General features: G+C 53.3%; 2 protein-coding genes across 3 annotated transcripts in view; one reads left to right on the forward strand and one right to left on the reverse strand.

Moving 5' to 3' along the window:
* Nucleotides 1–1,035: 1,035 nt before the first annotated feature.
* TSPAN10 (tetraspanin 10) lies at nucleotides 1,036–12,270 on the reverse strand. Its single transcript, XM_030827472.1, has 4 exons — nucleotides 12,039–12,270; nucleotides 7,070–7,211; nucleotides 4,182–4,819; nucleotides 1,036–1,882 (listed from the first exon to the last, which is right to left on the reverse strand). Exons 1-4 carry the CDS (start codon nucleotides 12,044–12,046, stop codon nucleotides 1,489–1,491), a joined length of 1,182 nt encoding a protein of 393 aa, XP_030683332.1. The 5' UTR covers nucleotides 12,047–12,270; the 3' UTR covers nucleotides 1,036–1,488.
* A 23-nt stretch (nucleotides 12,271–12,293) lies between these two features.
* The window catches only part of NPLOC4 (NPL4 homolog, ubiquitin recognition factor), a 74,234-nt gene continuing 67,612 nt past the window's right edge, over nucleotides 12,294–18,915 (forward strand). For both annotated transcript variants that reach the window (XM_003274826.4, XM_030827473.1), the window contains exons 1-2: nucleotides 12,294–12,525; nucleotides 16,878–16,958. In XM_003274826.4, the coding sequence (XP_003274874.1) occupies nucleotides 12,511–12,525; nucleotides 16,878–16,958 (96 nt within the window). In that variant the 5' untranslated portion in view covers nucleotides 12,294–12,510. The remainder of the gene's footprint in view (nucleotides 12,526–16,877; nucleotides 16,959–18,915) is intronic.

The following is an 18,915-nucleotide window of genomic DNA, read 5'->3' on the forward strand; positions in this document are numbered from 1 at the left end:
CTGGATAATGCGGTGAAACCCCATCTCTACTAAAAATACAATGACAACAACAAAAATAGCCGGGCGTGGCGGCAGGGGCCTGTAGTCCCAGCTACTTGAGAGGCTGAGGCAGGAGAATGGCGTGAACCCGGGAGACGGAGTTTGCAGTGAGCCGAGATCGTGCCACTGCACTCCAGCCTGGGCGACAGAGTGAGACTCCCTCTCAAAAAATAAAACAAACAAACAAACAAAAAGAAAATAACAATGAGACTGGGCACTGTGGCTCACACTTGTAATCCCAGCACTTTGGGAGGCCAAAGTGGACAGATCATTTGAGCTCAGGAGCTCGAGACCAGCCTGGCCAACATGGAGAAACCCTGTCTCTACTAAAGATACAAATTAGCCGGGCATGGTGGCACATGCCTGTAATCCCAGCTACTTGGGATACTAAGGCAGGAGAATCACTTGAACCTGGGAGGCAGCGGTTGTGGTGAGCCAAAATCATGCCATTGCACTCCAGCCTGGGCAACAAGAGCAAAACTCCATCTCAAAAAAAAAAAAAAAAATTGTCTGGGCGTGGTGGCGGGCACCGGTAGTTCTAGCTACTCAGGAGGCTGAGGTGGGAGGATTGCTTGAGCTAGGGAGGCGGAGGCTGCAGTCAGCTGAGACCCTGCCACTGCACTTCAGCCTAGGCAACAGAGCGAGACCCTGTCTCAAAACAAAACAACAAAAACAAAACATGCCCATTTGTAACCAAGATCCCACTCGTGACACCACATCCAGGGGAATCAAGAGCTCTGCAAGCTGGCCCAGCAGCAGGGGCCCTCACAGTAGTCCCCGGTTCACATGGACCAGTCCATTCACAGAAAGGGCCAGATCTGACTCTGGACAGACCCTCTGGGATTCCACTTATGTGAAAGCCCAAAACAGATCCGCTGGCCCTGGTAATGTAGTCCGAGCAGGGCTGACTTGGAGTTGAGCGCGCCGTCAGGGCCTGGAACTGCCCGCTGGGACCTGTGGTGGTTCACGGGCTTAGATGGATAAGAATTCCCACGCTGCCTCTGAAGATTGGTGTCTTTACTGTATAATGATACACCCGAATAAAACATTTACTATCGCCCCAAAAATGCACTCGGGAGGGAGAGGCCTGGACCTTAGCTCCACCATCACGAGCCCAGAAGGGGTGGCGGCCCCAGGGGAGGGAGGTGCCAGGAGGTGGGAACAGTGCGGCTGGGGTGGGAGTGGGGGCTCAGAGGTGAGGGTCAGCTCCAGGATTTCCTCCGGCCCCGCGTGCTCCTCCCGCCAGCCCCGTGGCTTCGCCAGGCGCCCTCCGTTGGGGGCTGGCATGGGGGACGCGGAGCGCGCGGCGTGGGCGAGCTGGGTAGGTCCCGCGGCGAAGTCTCCCGAAGCCCGAGCGAAATCAGGCGGCGGCGGCGCAGGCAGCGCGTTTTAGCCGGGCGGAGGCGCCCCCTGTATCCCTGTGGCAGCCTCGGGCCCCGGGGCGTGCGCTCAGCCCCGGGCGGGTTGGGCAGCGGGCGGGGCGCCGGGGTCGGGGCTCTGGGGGCCAGCGCGGTCCTCCCGGCGCGCTCCTGGGCCGTACGCCGCGCCCCTGCGGGCAGCGAGGGCCCAGAGTAGACGGGCGGCCAGCAGGAGCTCCGCGCCCTGCAGCAGCACCACCGCGATTGCGTAGCCGCCCGAGGCCGCCAGGTTCGCGCGCAGCCACCGCCGGAGCGGCGGGCCGCAGCCCTCCAGGTGCACCACTCTCTGAGCTGCATCCGCATCCAGGCGCAGGACCCCGAAGCCGCACTGGTAGTTGACAGAGGCTCCATCTTCGCGGGGGTCGATGCAGCAGGAGGCGGGGAGGCTGCAGGCCTGCACCCCGGGGGAGCTGCAGTTAAAGTACCTGCAAGGCGCATGGAGTCGTCAGTTCTGGCGGGGAGGGCCCGCTCTTCTGGGAACAGGCACAGAGGCGAATGTCGCCTACCCAGCTTCACCCTTCCATGGCCACACAGGCACATGCACACACGTGCATACGTCCTCATATTCGCACACACCTGCACACACGGACACACGCAGCACCTGGCTCTCTGTAAGGTATCCCTGTGCATGGCAGTCCTCTGCGCTTGCAGGTAGGGGTGGTGGCTGTGTTGACTAGCAAGCAGGAGGATATTTAATGAGACGGTTGAAGGGGGAACAGACAAGCATTGATAAGAGGACCTCCCTCCGCAGAGGCTGCTGAGCTCATTGAGAAGGTAGAGTTGGAGCAGGGGAGGGTGGATGGAACTCTGGCAGAGGCTTCTGGAATGGTCCACAGGTCTTACGGGGAAGAGCAAGAGCTTGAGAGGCAGTACCCGGCAGTGACAGAAAGCAGGGGCGGGGGAGGAGCTCCCAGGGCGGTTAGGGAGTGTTGATCTCATCACAGCCGAGGTCAGGCAGTCCCCAGGTGCCCTAGGCATCCACTGGCATCTGGGGCTCTGCACAGGGGCCCAGCAGGCCTGCAGGCTCATCCCCATGCCCTCTCCATTCTAGAAGAGTGTGCTCCCCTTAGGCAGGGGAGGGGGTCGAGGCCAGCAGCAGACGTGGCATCACGACACTCTAGGGGGGCTGCCACCAACTCAGTCACACGTGGCCAAAAACCAACCTATGTGGTGCTTTGCAGAGTCTGGAAGGACCCGCCTGTTAGCCACTGCTGGGTCCCAGTGGCCAGTTTTCAGGGTTGCCTATGACTTCATCTCTTATGTTCAGCTGCCCCTGGATACATGCACCAAGAAGGCTTGGGAGACAGAGTGCATATCGTCTGTCCTGGGTGTGGCATGGAGGGTAGGTGCTGCTCGGGGCGTGCATACACTGGGGATAGCTGATAAAACAGACAGCTACCCTCCTTGCAGTGAGCCGAGATCGAGCCACTGCACTCCGGCCTGGGCGACAGAGCGAGACTCCATCTCAAACAAAACAAAACAAAACAAAACAACAACAACAAAGAAAGACAGCTACCCTTGAGCAGAATATAAGAAAATCCTGCACTGGATCCTAAATGGACGGTGTTTAATGACACTCACGGTGCAGGGAAACTGTGGAGTCAGATTCCAGAATAATGTCCTGAATTCACCTAAAAGTCGTTTACTTTTTCTTTTTTTTTTGAGACAGAGTCTTGCTCTGTCGCCCAGGCTGGAGTGCAGTAGGGCGATCTCGGCTCACTGCAAGCTCCGCCTCCCGGGTTCACGCCATTCTCCTCCCTCAACCTCCTGAGTAGCTGGGACTACAGGCGCCCGCCACCACGCCCGGCTAATTTTTTGCATTTTTAGTAGAGACGGAGTTTCACCGTGTTAGCCAAGATGGTCTCCATCTCCTGACCTCATGATCCGTCCGCCTTGGCCTCCCAAAGTGCTGAGATTACAGGCATGAGCCACCGTGCCCGGCCTTTTTTTTTTTTTTTTTTTTTTTTGAGATGGAGTCTCGCTCTGTTGCCCAGGCTGGAGTGCAGTGGTGCAGTTTTGACTGCAACCTCCACCTCCTGGGTTCAAGTCATGCTCCTGCCTCAGCCTCCTGAGTAGCTGGGATTACAGGTGCCTGCCACCATGCCTGGCTAATTTTTGTATTTTTAGTAGAGATGGGGTTTCACCACATTGGCCAGGCTGGTCTTGAACTCCTGACTTCAGGTGAGCCACCTGCCTCGGCCTCCCAGAGTGCTGGGATTACAGGTGTGAGCCATCGTGCCCAGCAGAAAAATGACTTTCTAAGTCTGCGGGCTCAGCTTCTCCACTAAGCTCCTGGGTAGTCCTCCTGGCCTGGCCGGGGGAACAGAGTCACACTGGAGGTTGTGGGGGCCGCAGGGCTGATTGGGGCCCTGAGCCCATGGAACAAGGAGAGGCAAGCACCCCTATACCTTGTGTGCATGACACGTGTGTGTATGAACATGTTTGAGTGTGGGTGTGTGCCTGAGTGTGAGGCTGTTTTGTGTGTGCACGAGAACATGTTCATGTCAGTGTAGAGGAGTGTGTAGGTGTGTGTCCACACACGTGAAACCTGTGAGCACGAGACATGCCAGTGTGGATATGCGTGTACATGTGGGTATACGTGTGCATGCATGTGGGCATGCATGAATGAGTATGTACGTGTGAGTGACTGTGTGTACACACACAAGGGGGTGTGGCCTCTGGGACCCTGTGGCGCCCCTGTCCCTCGCCCACTCCAAGACTCACAGGTTCTGCTGCCAGTCCTGGTAGGAGGCAGCCCCGCAGCACCTCAGCCCGAGCTGGACTTGGTCGAGGAGGAAGCGCAGGTCTGGGTCGTCCTGGTAGCGGGAGATGGCCACACGCAGGGTGTGCTCCAGGCTGTCTTGCAGCGGGCCCCAGAGGGCCACCACCAGGGCCCCCGCCACGGCCTCAAGCACCAGGAAGGCAAGGATGCCCCCGGAGAAGCCACGTAACAGGCAGGTGTTCTCACAGAGGGCGCCCAGGCAGCCAGCCAGGCTCACTGCGCTGACCACCAGCCCTCCCAGTGCCAGCCCCAGCATGGGGTCTGCGGGCAGGGGCCCCCCCAGATCACTTCCCAGAGACCCCTTGACGGCCAGGCCCCAGAGCCCGACGGCCAGGGCCAGCAGCCCCAGCAGGGAGAAGGGGAAGTTGGAGAGGAAGATCAGATACTTGACGCAGCTGCTCCCTGTGGAGAGGGAAGGGGCTGGTCCTTTCCCGGGGGTGCCCCTCAAGGCCTGGTGCTTGGTCTCCGGGGGACAGCAGCTGCAGCCCCAGGCCTCCACCTGGTCCTCCCTGGGCACTGGACCTAGGCAGCCTGAGGTGGGTGGACTGTGCACAGACAGGGGCTTCTGGCCTGCAGTTTCCTGCAGAGGGAAGAGGAACAGGGTGAGATCGCATTCACCCAGACTCTGTGACAACTGGTGAGGGGTCAGGGAAGAGCACGGTGGCAGAGCCTTCCAGGGATGGGAGGATGCCGGAGGGCGGAGGGCAGAACTGGAGCTCAGAGACGAGGACAGCCAGGGGCAGGGGACCCTCAGGGCCATCCCGCTCGGCTGGGCAGCAGAAGGGGCAGTGAGGGTCCCAGCTCTGGTGGGACCCCACCTTTAGAACGGGGTGATGAGCAGACCCTGAAAGGCTGTGGTGAAGACCAAGGAGGGCGGTGCTCACTGAACACACTCACTCCCTCCCGGCCCTATGTGTGGGTGGCGGTGGCCTCCCCCGGTCAGGGCCGCCCTGGCTTTCGCGCAGTGCACAGGCCGGGCTGCTTCCCTAGAGTCTGAAACAGCCTCTGTCTGGATCAGTCTGTATGTGCCTGCCGCGTGGACCTTGTGTAGAGGGGCTTCCTCACCAGCCACAGGGGCTGGCCCACATGGCTGCCCTTTCCTTAACCCTCTGCAACCAGTCCTCACATCCCAGCACCCATTCATTCGGCCCCATCCACAGCCCACGCTGAGTGTGGACACGGCACTGGGCCCTGCTGCTAAGGACAGGACGGTGCCCACCCAACAGGCTCCCAGGACAGGGAGGAGGGTGCCCAGGAGCCCAGGGAGACCCTCTGGGGCTGTAGGGCCTTCAGAGGGGACCCCCTGGCCCACTGGCAGGAAAAGCCTGCTGGTCTCTCTTTGTGGGGGAAGATGCAGTCCCGCAGGTGCCCAGTTCTGCTCGGAACGGAGTTTTTTTAAAAAGGAGAATAAGAAGCCATGGCCGGGCTGGACGTTGTGGCTCACGCCTGTAATCCCAACACTTTGGGAGGCTGAGGCGGGTGGGTCACCTGAGGTCGGGAATTCGAGACCAGCCTGACCAACATGGAGAAAGCTCATCTCTACTAAAAAATAAATAAATAAATAAATAAAAATAAATAAAAACTAGCTGGGCGTTGTGGCACACACCTGTAATCCCAGCTACTTGGGAGGCTGAGGCAGGAGAATCGCTTGAACCCAGGAGATGGAGGTTGCATGAGCAGGAGGCGGAGGTTGCATGAGCAGAGATTGAGTGACGCACTCCAGCCTGGGTGACAGAGCGAGACTCCATCTCAAAAAATAAATAAATAAATAATAAAAAGAAGCCATGGCTGTGTGCTGGGCAAGGATCCCATTCCAGTCCAGTTTCACCAGGAAGAAGCTGATTGCAGCGTCAGGCTCTCGGCTCGCTGCAGCCTTGAACTCCTGGGCTCAAGCCGTCCTTCCTCCTCAGCCTCCTAAGTAGCTGGGACTGCAGGCACTGCCACCATGTCCCAGTAATTTTTTAAAATTATTTTTTGTAGGCGGGGCACGGTGGCTCATGCCTATAATCCCAGCACTTTGGGAGGCCGAGGCGGGTGGATCACGAGGTCAGGAGATCGAGACCAGCCTGGCCAACATGGTAAAAACCTGTCTCGACTAAAAAAAAATTAGCTGGGTGTGGTGGCATGTGCCTGTAATCCCAGCTACTCAGGAGGCTGAGGCATGTGAATTGCGTGAACCCGGGAGGCAGAGGTTGCAGTGAGCCGAGGTTGTGCCACTGCACTCCAGCCTGGTGACAGAGCGAGACTCCATCTAAACATATATATGTGTGTGTGTGTCTATATATATATATATATATATATATATATATATAATTTTTTGTAAAGACGGGGTCTCGCTACATTGCCCAGGCTGGTCTTGAACTCCTGGGCTCACGCAATCTTCCCTCCTCATCCTCCCAAAGTGCTGGGATGACAGGAGTGAGCCACTGTGCCCGGCCCCAGAGGAGGGTTATTTATCACCCCCAAGACCTCAACAAGTCACTAGAAGCAAAAGGACAGGCTGCCAGTGCCTGGTTGGCCAGGCTGGGGCCACTGGAGGCCAGAGGCCATTGGAGGCTGGCTGCAAGAGACATTTGCCTTCATCCCCTCCTGCACCCTGAGCAAAAGATTGCCCCGAAGGCCCTTAGGGAGATCCGGCAGATCCCTTGACCAGAGGCCAGCATGGGGCTGAGAGAACTGTGCAGTGGGGAAGGGGGAGGGGGCTGCCTAGAACCACCCCCTCAATCCAATCTCAGCATTGAGGTGTGGGGTGGCACCAGGGGCAGGGGTGGGTGTTAACCCAGCCCAGGGACTTCCCTTAGGAAGGGCAAGGCCTCTTGGCATGGCTCACCTGGGACAGTAAGGGGCTCCTCTCCCCCTCCTCCATCCTTGACGCTGGAACAGAAAGCCCCCAGCACAGGCACCGGGAGAGGTTCGCTGGCTCCTCTGTGGCTGGGCTGCTGGGCTGGTACTGACTGCGGCCCTGGGCTGGTCTGTGAACAATGCAGCCCTGGGCATGGGAATGGGGGAGCTGCGAGCCCCACCCAGATGCCGGAGTCACAGTTGAGTCATGTGAAGAATCACATTTTAGAGCTTAAGGCGGCCTCTGCTTGTGGAGACACATTTCTCTCCAGCCCTGGCTCTGTGGGTGCCCTAAGCTCAATGCAGGTGTGACTCAGGCAGGCATGTTTGGGTGCCAGCCTTGTGGATCTCACTGCAGGGCCCCCATGCGGACTTCAGCTCTGCAGGGTCAGCAGCCGCTCCATCAGTTCCCAACCAGGGAATCAGACCCTGGCAAATTGGTTCACAACCCCAGTCCCAACAGACCCATGGGCAGCCCCAGCACCAATCTATCCCCCGGCTTGTTCACTGCACGAATGAAAGAGCGTCCCCCCACCAGATCACCTCCTTCCCGGTTTTTGTTTTTGTTTTTGAGATTGAGTTTTGCTCTTGTCGCCCAGGCTGGAGTGCAATGGCGCAATCTCCGCTCACTGCAACCTCGCCTCCCGGGACTACAGATGTGCGCCACCTTGCCTCACTAATTTTTGAATTTTTTTGTAGAGACAGGGTCCTGCTGTGCTGCCCAGGCTGGTCTTGAACTCCTGGACTCAAGTGATTCTCCTGCCTTGGACTTCCAAAGTGCTGGGATTACAGGCTGGAGCCACTGTGCCCGGCCTCAGCCACCAACACTCTCAGCAGTCCAAAGAGGTGGTCTGGGTGGTGCAGCACAGCAGGCACTGTACTGATGGAGAAGGCAGAGGGTTTCAGGCGCACGAGATGCCTGGGTGGGAGCACACCGGGCAAGTTTTAGGAGGAAAGGTCACCTGGCCGTGTGGGGCAAGTGGAGATGGGAGTGGGAGGGAGGTCCATGAGGTGACAGGGCTGGATCAGGTGAGGCCTTGAAGGCCACTCTGAGTCTTCAGATTTTCCTCGGAGGAGAAGTGGGGTATGCTGCAGGTGGGAAGTCGGGGCGAGGACCAGAGCTGCAGGCTGAGCTTCTGGGCTCCAGCTTCCCTTCACCTCCCCAAAGGTGACAAACCCAACCTCATGGGCCCTGCAGCAGCTCCACAGCCAGGGTCACGGTCACGGGGACTGTCCATGGCCTCCATCTCAGTCTGTTCTAAGGATGGGTAATCTTTTTTTTGAGACAAGAGTCTCGCCCTGTTGCTGAGGCTGGAATGCAGTGGCACGGTTTTGGCTCACCGCAACCTCTGCCTCCTGGGTTCAAGCGATGCTCCTGCCTCGGCCTCCTGAGTAACTAGGATTACAGGAGCCACACCTGACTGATTTTGTATTTTTAGTAGAGATGGGGTTTCACCATGTCGGCCAGTCTGGTCACAACCTCCTGACCTCAAGTGACCCGCCCGCCTCCTCCTCCCAAAGTGCTGGGATTACAGGCGTGAGCCACCACGCCCGGCCAAAGTCTGGGTAATCTTTTAATGAAATGATTGTCATCTACCACTGTTATGGCTGAATTGTGCCCCTTACATTCTTACGATAAATGATAAAGTTCCAGCCCCCCGGACCTCAGAATGGGACTTGGAGACAGGGCCTTTAAAGGCCATTAGGGGCTGGGCGTGGTAGCTCACACCTGTAATCCCAGCACTTAGGGAGGCCAAGGCGGGCGGATCACGAGGTCAGGAGATTGAGACCGGCCTGGCCAACATGGTGAAACCCCGTCTCTACTAAAAATACAAAAATTAGCTGGGCATCGTGGCGCATGCCTGTAATCCCAGCTACTCGGGAGGCTGAGGCAGGGGAATTGCTGGGACCCAGGAGGCAGAGGTTGCAGTGAGCCGAGATGGTGCGGCCGCACTCCAGCCTGGTGACAGAGCAAGACTCCGTCTCTAAATAAATAAATAAGTGCCATTAGCGTGGGCCCTAATCCAACATCCTTACAAGAAAAGGAGATTCGGACACATGGAGAGACACGAGGGATGTGTGCACAGAAGAAAAAACGTGAGGTCTCAGGGAGAAGGTGCCGTCTTCGAGCTAAGGAGAGAGGTATAAGAAGAGACCTGGCTGGGTACAGTGGCTTATGCCTGTAATCTAAGCACTTTGGGAGGCTGAGGTGGGTGGATTGATCGAACCTCGTAGTAGTTAGAGACCAGCCTGGGCAACATAGCAAGATCCCATCTCTACTAAAAATACAAAAAATTAGCCAGGTGTGATTGTGAGCACTTGTGGTCCCAGCTAGTCAGGAGGCTGAGGTGGGAGTATCACCTGAGCCTGGGAAGTTGAGGCTACAGTGAGCCACGATTGTGCCACTGCACTCCAGCCTCGGCAATGGGAGTGAGACCCCAGTCTTTTTTTTTTTTTTTTTTTTGAGATGGAGTCTTGCTCTCTCCCCCAGGCTGGAGTGCAGTGGCGCGATCTCGGCTCACTGCAAGCTCCGCCTCCCTGGTTCATGCCGTTCTCCTGCCTCAGTCTCCCCAGTAGCTGGGACTACGGGCGCCCGCCACCACGCCCGGCTAATTTTTTTTTAATTTTTAGTAGAGACGGGGTTTCACCGTGTTAGCCAGGATGGTCTCGATCTCCTGACTTCGTGATCCGCCCGCCTCGGCCTCTCAAAGTGCTGGGATTACAGGCGTGAGCCACCACGCCTGGCCAAGACCCCAGCCTTAACAGAAAAAAAAAAAAGAAGAAAACAAAGGAGAAACCACGTCTACTGACACCTTGATCTGGGATTCTAGCTTCCAGGACTGTTAGAAAGTAATTTCAGGCCGGGCACGGTGGCTCATGCCTATAATCCCAGTACTTTGGGAGGCTGAGGCGGGTGGATCATGAGGTCAGAAGGTCGAGACCAGCCTTACCAACATGGTGAAACCCTGTCTTTACTAAAGATACAAAAATTAGCCGGGCGTGGTAGCGCACGCTTGTAATCTCAGCTACTCAGGAGGCTGAGGCAGGAGAATCTCTTGAACCCATGAGTCAGAGGTTGCAGTGAGCCGAGATCGCGCCACTGCACTCCAGCCTGGGTGACAGAGGGAGATCCTACTAAAAAAAAAAAAGAAAAAAAAAAAGAAAAGTAATTCCAAACCACCATCCAGTCTGTGAGAGATTTTGTTATGTTACATTTTCTTAAAACTGAGATAATTATTAGAGTTAAAGAGATCAGACTTAACTGAACCCATCTTGCTTCTAACCTCTAAGCTGTCCTTGTTCATTCCTGGGTGTAAGCTGAACTAACTTCGGGAGGCACTTAGTTTATAGTTTAGCTTTGAAACAAAGATGATAACAGCCCTTTACAAAACAAACTCCCTACCTGGGGACAAGACTGCCTTTTCAGGACTAACAAATTAGCCATAAGATTAGAAATTATGGTTTAGGAGTCATGTAGCTGGAGGCTACAAGATTCTAAACCTCCCAAATTGCTCCTCAGGATAACATCACTATTAAAAAACAGATAGTGCTTGAGATACTTTGCAGACTCTGCACTCCATGGATCAGCTGGCACCACCCAGATTGATAAACTGGCTCATATCTTGTGGCCCCCACCCAGGAACCGACTCAGCACAAGGGTACAGTTTTGACTCCCTGTAATTTCATCTCTGACCCAACCAATCAACACTCCCTACTTTCTGACCCCATACCCACCAAATTATCCTTAAAACCGCGGATCCCCAGCCAGGCACGGTGGCTCACATCTATAGTCCCAGCACTTTGGGGAGGCCCAGGCGGGTGGATCACCTGAGGTTGGGAGTTCAAGACCAGGCTGACCAACATGGAGAAACTCCGTCTCTACGAAAAATACAAAATTAGCCAAGCATGGTGGTGTGCGCCTGTAGTCCCAGCTACCCGGGAGGCTGAGGCAGGAGAATCACTGGAACCCAGGAGGTAGAGGTTGCAGTGAGCCGAGATCACACCACTGCACTCCAGCGTGGGTGACAGAGTGAGATTCGGACTCAAAAAAAAAAAAAAACAAAAAAAAACTCTGATCCCTGAATTCTCAAGGACACTGATTTTTTTTGAGTAGTAATAAAACCTCAGTAACCTGTACAAGCCGGCTCTGTGTGAATTAAACTCTTTATTGCAATTCCTTGTCTTGATAAAGTCTAGGCAGTGGGCAGGGACAATCTGTTGGGCAGTTACAATGGCACTCTGAGCAAACTAATACAATTACTAACATAATTTAATCAATTAACGTAATTTAACATAGTTTAAAAAAACCGTCATGGTAATTATGATGTTGTGAAATACATATATATTTGGTCTTCCGGTTTCCTGGCAACCAACTCCAAAAATCCTTAGAATCTGTGAAGTGATGTCTTTTTTTTTTTTTTTTTTTGAGATGAAGTCTCACTCTGTCACCCAGGCTGGAGTGCAGAGTGCAGTGGCACCAACTCGGCTCATTCTAACCTCTGCCTCTTCGCTTCAAGAGATTCTCTGGCCTCAGACTCCCAAGTAGCTGGGACTACAGGCACCGCCACCATGCCCGGTTAATTTTTGTATTTTTAGTAGCGATGGGGTTTCACCACGTTGGTCAGGCTGGCCTTGAACTCCAGACCTCAGGTGATCCACCTGCCTCGGCCTCCCAAAGTGCTGGGATTACAGGCGTGAGCCACCGCATATGGCCTAATTTTGTATTTTGAGTAGAGACGGGGTTTCACCATTTTGGCCAGGCTGGTCTCGAACTTTTGACCTCAGGAGATCCGTCCACCTTGGCTTCCCAAAATGCTGGGATTACAGGTATGAGCCGCCGTGCCCAGCCTGAAATGCAGTTTAAACTCATTTGTTTTTCTTATGTTAAATTTAAAAAATACTTAAAAAAATAACATGACGGTGTGATCCTCCCTTCCTGAAATTGTTTCTCTTCTTACCTGTGCATGGAGAGAAGTTTGGAATGCTGTTTCCCCAATTATAATACGCTATAATACGCAGCAGTAGTTATTTTTGGGTGAGACTTCGGATGCTCGTCTTTGCCTCCTTTTTGGGCTTTTCTGTACCGCTTGGGTTTCCGAGGACGAGCATAAGTAATCGCAGAGGCATCTTTCCAAAATCCCCTCCTCCAGTTGCAGGGATGGGGCCGCGCGTCAGCGGCGCCCTGCGCATGCGTCGAGCCGTTGGTGGGGCCGGAACCTGGTTTCCCGGCCGGGCGCCCGAGGGGAGCGTATTGAGCGAGGCACGGGGACGTCGGCGGTTGGCGGAGCCGGGCGGGCGAAGCTGGATCGGCGGTGGCGGCGGCGTAGGGAGGCCGGGGCCGGGGCTGAGGCCGCGGCCGGGTCTGCGAGGCCCTTGGGGCGGCAGGCGGCGGCGGCCCGGGGCTCGAGCCCGGAGGCAGGAGCAGCCGCCATGGCCGAGAGCATCGTGAGTGCGGCGGCCGGGCGGGAGCGGGGACGCCGGGATGAGGCAGCAGATTTGCCGGCCTCGGCCTGTGGGGGAGGCGGGCCTGCCGGCCCCGCGACTCGGCCCCTTTCCCTTCCCTCGCCGGGGCTTTCTCTGTAGTGGCTGGGCCCCTCTCGGGGACTTTCACCCCCTCGGCTGCTTCCCGTCCCTGTCCCTCCCCGGAGGACTTGCGACCCCGGTTCCCCGCCCTGGGCAGGGGAAGGCCGAGCCTTTCTGCAGGGAGAATGGACTGTGGCAAAGAGAAACCGCCCTCCTTCCCCACCCGTTTCCCGGCTCCAGGAGACTTCCTGGTCTAATTCCAGGGACTCCCAGCCAGTCCTGCCCCTCTCAGAGCCAGGGACACCTCTTATCCTAATCTCCCTCTGATTCTCTCCTCCTGCTCTCCCCCTTCCCAGCAAGTGCCTTGTCATGAGTCACTGAGGAGAGCAGCTCTGCAGACGGGGACCTTACAGAGCTCCCTCCCCACCAGAGGACCTGGGAAAATGAAAACACAGTAACTTGCCGGCTTTGCTCCTTGCTTGGAAGAACAACTTGACAATTCCTCTTTAAAAGGAATGTTGTGAATGATGTTGATTTCACTTTTTACCTGAAATTAAAATTGTCGGCCGGGCGCAGTGGCTCACGCCTGTAATCTCAGCACTTTGGGAGGCCGAGGCGGGTGGATCACCTGAGGTCAGGAGTTTGAGACCAGCCTGGCCAACATGGCAAAATCCCGTCTCTACTAAAAATACAAAAAATTATTGCCGGGCGTCATGGCGCACTGTAATCCCAGGTACTTGGGAGGCTGAGGCAGGAGAATTGCTTGAACCCGGGAGGTGGAGGTTACAGTGAGCTGAGATCCCTCCATTGCACTCCAGCCTGGGCCATAGAGTGAGACTGCGTCTCAAAAAAAAAAAAAAAAAAAATTATCACACAACCTGCCTTAAGGTAAAAAATATCAGTGACGAATCAGAGAAAACCAGTCCCTCGTTAACTTGTGAGAAGTTTCTCCCCAAAAGTAAATGTGATGGGAAAATAACTGACCATTGGACAGAAGCATTTTGGTTAATATTAAGGAAGATTTGGGATTTCTGGGGGAGGCTTAGCAGTATTGGGTGAGGAGTAATGTTCCTACTGACAGTCTGCAGTTTTGCCAGGTGTTGTCAAGAACAGGTCTCCAGGCCCGGCGCAGTGACTCACACCTGTAATCCCAGCACTTTGGGAAGCTGAGGTGGGTGGATCACCTGAGGTCAGGAGTTCAAGACCAGCCTGGCCAACATAGTGAGCCTAGGTGGCATCACTGGACTCCACGCTGGGCGACAGAATGAGACTGTGTCACACACACACAAACAAATGGATCTCTGGGAGAACCTAGCACTTAAGTGCAAGGCTTTTCTCTGGTGGTTCCATCATCTCTCCATTCAGGGGCCCTCCTGGTGCCTCCATGTTTCCCAACCTGGAGATGAGTGGAATGAATATATGGCCCAGGAGAAACTTAGGAAACGTTGACTCCTTTTTTTTTTTTTATATATCTTATTTTATTTTTTTGAGATGGAGTCCACTCTGTCGCCCAGGCTGGAGTTCAGTGGTGTGATCTCTGCTTACTGCAACCTCTGCCTCTCGGGTTCAAGAAATTCTCCTGCCTCAGCCGAGTAGCTGGGGTTACAGGTGCTCGCCAACACGCATGGCTGATGTCTTTTTTTATTTTTAGTGGAGACGGGGTTTCACCATGTTGGCCAGGCTGGTCTTGAACTTCTGACCTTGTGATCCGCCCGCCTCGGCATACCAAAATGCTGGGATTACAGGCATAAGCCACTGTGCCTGGCCTTTAAATCTTTTTAATTAAAAAAATTTTTTTATAGAGATGAGGTCTCTGCTGTGTTGCATAGGCTGGTCTCTGAGCTCGAGGGATCCTCCTTTCTTGGGGTCCCAAAACTGCTAGGGTTACAGCCCTGAGCTACCATTCCCGGCCAAGAAACCTTTAACTCCTTTGAAAAATAAAATGTGGCCATGCAGTGGCTCATGCCTGTAGTCCCAGCACTTTGGGAGGCCGAGGCGGGCAGATCACGAGGTCAGGAGTTCAAGACTAGCCTGACCAACATGGTGAAACCCTGTCTCTACTAAAAATACAAAAATTAATCGGGTGTCGTGGCAGGCACCTATTATCCCAGCTACTCTGGAGGCTGAGGGAGGGGAATTGCTCAAACCCGGGAGGTGGAGGTTGCAGTGAGCCCAGATTGCGCCACTGCACTCCAGCCTGGGCAACAGAGTGAGACTGTCTCAAAAAAAAAAAAAAAAAAAAAAAATGTGTTAATCATTGGTGACTTTGCCTAGAAATAGGTTAGGAATTAGCACTCAAACCTTCTTTCAAACTACCTTTGTACTTTTAACTGAGTTAAAGTAGCCATTGACAAGTGAAAAGTGTTTCAGACAAGGCCATTTTTTTTCCCACTAGTGTATAAGGCTAGGCTCTCATTGACAGCATTGGATCTCATTCAATTTCTCAGATTGTGAGGAATTAAAACACTCTTCTTTTGAAATTGATTTAAAAAGTTATTTTGAATTTAAGAAAGAGGTCTTTTGAAAAGTTTCTGGGCTGGGCATGGTGGCTCACACCTGTAATCCCAGCACTTTGAGAGGCCAAGGCAGGTGGATCATGAGGTCAGGAGTTCGAGACCAGCCTGGCCGACATGGTGAAACCATGTCTTTACTAAAAATACAAAAATTAAGGCGTGGTGGCTCACGTTTGTAATCCTAGCACTTTGGGAGGCCGAGGCAGGTGGATTGCCTGAGCTCAGGGGTTTGAGACCAGCCTGGGAAACATGGTGAAACCCCGTGTCTACTAAAAAAAAAAATGCAAAAAATTAACCAGGCGTGGCGGCGTGCACCTGTAGTCCCAGCCGCTCAGGAGGCTGAGGCAGAAAAATTATTAGAACCCGGGAGGCGGAGGTTGCAGTGAGCCGAGCTCGCACCACTGCACTCCAGCCTGGGTGACAGAGTGAGACTCTAACTAACAAAACAGAGTGAGACTCTCTGCCTCCTGGGTTCAAGCGATTCTCCTGCCTCAGCCTCCCGAGTAGCTGGGATTACAGGTGCCTGCCACCACGCCCAGCTAATGTTTGTACTTTTAGTAGAGATGGGGTTTCACCATGTTGGCCAGGCTGGTCTCGAACTCCTGACCTCAGGTGATCCGCCTGCCTCGGCCTCCCAAAGTGCTGAGATTACAGGCAGGAGCCACTGTGCCCGGCCTAATCTCTTTTTTTGAGACAGGGTCTCACTTTGTCACCAATGCTGGAGTGCAGTGGCACCATCTCGGCTCACTGTAGCCTCGACCTCGCTTGTTCAAGTGATCCTCGTGCCTCAGCTCCCCAAGTAGCTGAGACCATAGGCATATGCCACCATGCCTGGCTAACTTTTGTATTTTTAGTAGAGATGGGGTTTTCCCATGTTGCCCACTGGTCTTGAACTTCTAAGCTCAAGTGATCCACCGCCTTCGCCTCCCAAAGTGCTGCAATTACAGACGTGAGCCACTGTGCCTGGCCATTTTTAAATCTTTTTTAGGGAAAGTAAGTAATAGCTGGCGTGGTGGCTCACGCCTGTAATCCCAGCACAGTGGCAGGATCACTTGAGCCCAGGAGCTTGAGATCAGCCTGGGAAATATGACACTCCGTCACTACAAAAAAAAAAAAATTAACTTGGTGTGGTGGTGCAAGCGTGTGGTGTGGTTCCAGCTCTCGGGAGGCTGAGGTCAGAGGATCATTTGAACCTTGGAGGTCAAGGCTGCAGTAAGCTGTGATTTTGCCACTGCACTCCAGCCTGGGTGACAGCAAGACCCCGTCTCAAAAAAGTACAAAAATAGTAACAATTAGAAAATTTCCTGTGATTCTTTTAAATTGTAGGACTCTTGAGGACTGTCTAATGTTTGTATATAGATCCTGGAACAAAGTAACATCTTTTTTTTTTTTTCCCCCCAAAGTAACATTTTTTAAAGAACACAGTTCATTCGTGCTTCATGGTGGGTTTTTTTCTGTTTAAGTTTGAAGAGACAAAAAGTGTTTTACATATACTCTATAAATAGTGATTAGGAATTAAAGTTGTTTTCTGAGTGAAACTAAGAGTTGAGAGGACAGTACTCTTAAAATATCTCCCCATATGTTGATGAATCTCACCCCTCAGCATCATCTTCTAGAAGGATTGAGCTGGGTATTGAAAGGTGAAGAGTGAGGTTTGGCTTTAATTTTCAGTGACCCAGATGCTAAAAGACCACAGATGGAAGCCGTAGCCTCAGGACCACACTAGGCTGTGCAGTAACCATCATGTTTTGTTTGCAACAGATAATTCGTGTCCAGTCCCCAGATGGAGTGAAGCGGATCACAGCAACAAAGAGAGAAACAGCAGCAACATTTTTGAAAAAGGTATCTGTGGCCTGGGTATTGACCCTCAGGATATTTTTCATCCTCTGCTGTTACTCCCATCGATACCTTTTCCCTTTTCCTCATTTTCTTATTTTCCCTATTCTCAAATTGCCTCTTGCATTGCTTTTCTCTATCACGGTTGGGTTGGATTGCTATAGGATGAGGTGTTTGTCACAGCTGATCACTGCTCAAAATTATAGGACCAAGAGTCCAAAAGTAAGTGTAAAAATATTTCACGGCTGGGCGCGGTGGCTCACACCTGTAATCCCAGCACTTTGAGAGACCGAGGCGGGTGGATCACGAAGTCAGGAGTTCAAGACTAGCCTGGCCAAGATGGTGAAACCCCATTTACTAAAAATACAAAAATTAGCTGGGCGTGGTGGCAGGCGCCTGTAATCCCAGCTACTTGGGAAGCTGAGGCAAGAGAATTGCTTGAAGTCAGAAGGCAGAGGTTGCAGTGAGCCGAGATGGGGCCACGGCACTCCAGCCTGGGCAACGCAGTGAGACTCCGTCTCAAAAAAAAAAAAAAAAAAAAAAAATTCATAAGAGTGGCCAGGCACAGTGGCTGACGCCTGTAATCGCAGCACTTTGGGAGGCCGAGGCGGGCGGATCACGAGGCCAGGAGATCGAGACCATCCTGGCTAACACGGTGAAACCCCGTCTCTACTAAAAATACAAAAAATTAGCCGGGTGTGGTGGCAGGCACCTGTAGTCCCAGCTACTGGTGAGGCTGAGGCAGGAGAATGGTGTGAACTCGGGAGGCAGAGCTTGCAGTGAGCCGAGATTGCACCACTGCACTCCGTCCTGGGCGACAGAGTGAGACTCTGTCTCAAAAAAAAAAGAAAAAAAGTATGAATTGTAGATATGACTACAGTTGACTCCAAGAATCATCCCTGGCTCCTCCCTGGTCTCCTGACCTGCATTGTGTGCAGGATTCCCATGACAGTTTTTCTCTTTTTAGCCAATCACAAAATATTCCATTTACTGTGATAGTTGAATATTATGTACTTGTTAGCTTATCTTCACAGTTTCTTCCTTATTTACTTTTCCCGTGGATTCCCCCAGACTATTTCTGTCTGGTGTTATTTTTCTTCAGACTGAAAAACATCTATTAGCCTTTGTTGTAGGTAGGTTTGTTGGTCACAGACCCTTGGGTTTTTTGACCTGAAAATGTTTTCGTTTTGCCCTGTGTTTATATAAAGGATATTTTCTTTTTTTTTTGAGATGGCATCTCGCTCTGTTGCCCAGGCTGGAGTGCAGTGGCATGATCTCGGCTCACTGCAACCTCTGCCTCCTGGGTTCAAGCAATTCTCTGCCTCAGCCTCTCGAGTAGCTAGGATTACAGGTGCTCGCCACCATACCTGACTAATTTTTTGTATTTTTAGTAGAGACGGGTTTCACCATCTTCACGCTGGTCTTGAACCCCTGACCTCGTGATCCACCCGCTTCGGCGTGAGCCACTACGCCCGGCCATGAAGGATATTTTCTTTTTCTTTCTTTTTTTTTTTTTTTTTTTTTTATGAGAGGGAGTCTCGCTCTGTCTCCCAGGCTAGAGTGCAGTGGCGTGATCTTGGCTCACTGCAAGCTCCGCCTCCCGGGTTCATGCCATTCTCCTGCCTCAGCCTCCCGAGTAGCTGGACTACAGGCGCCCACCACCACGCCTGGCTAATTTTTTGTATTTTTAGTAGAGATGGGGTTTCACCGTGTTAGCCAGGATGGTCTTGATCTCCTGACCTCGTGATCTGCCTGCCTTGGCCTCCCAAAGTGCTGGGAGGATATTTTCATTCAATACAAATTTCTTTTTTTGAGATGGAGTCTTTTTCCGTTGCCCAGGCTAGAGTGTGGTGGTGTGATCTGGGCTCAGTGCAACCTCCGCCTCCTGGGTTCCAGCAATTCTCCTGCCTCAGCCTCCCAAGTAGCTGGGATTACAGGTGTGCACCACCATACCTGGCTAATA

Source organism: Nomascus leucogenys, chromosome 14 (genome assembly GCF_006542625.1).
Source record: "Nomascus leucogenys isolate Asia chromosome 14, Asia_NLE_v1, whole genome shotgun sequence".
NCBI lineage: Eukaryota > Metazoa > Chordata > Mammalia > Primates > Hylobatidae > Nomascus > Nomascus leucogenys.

Bases quoted from the DNA above. Each gene is read 5' to 3' on its own strand.
- TSPAN10 (XM_030827472.1), bottom strand. The intron at 4,820-7,069 runs GTGAGCCATGCC...TTCCCTCTGCAG, and splicing joins GGAGCCCCTTACTGTCCCAG to GAAACTGCAGGCCAGAAGCC. The intron at 1,883-4,181 runs GTGAGTCTTGGA...TGCGCCTTGCAG, and splicing joins CAGGACTGGCAGCAGAACCT to GTACTTTAACTGCAGCTCCC.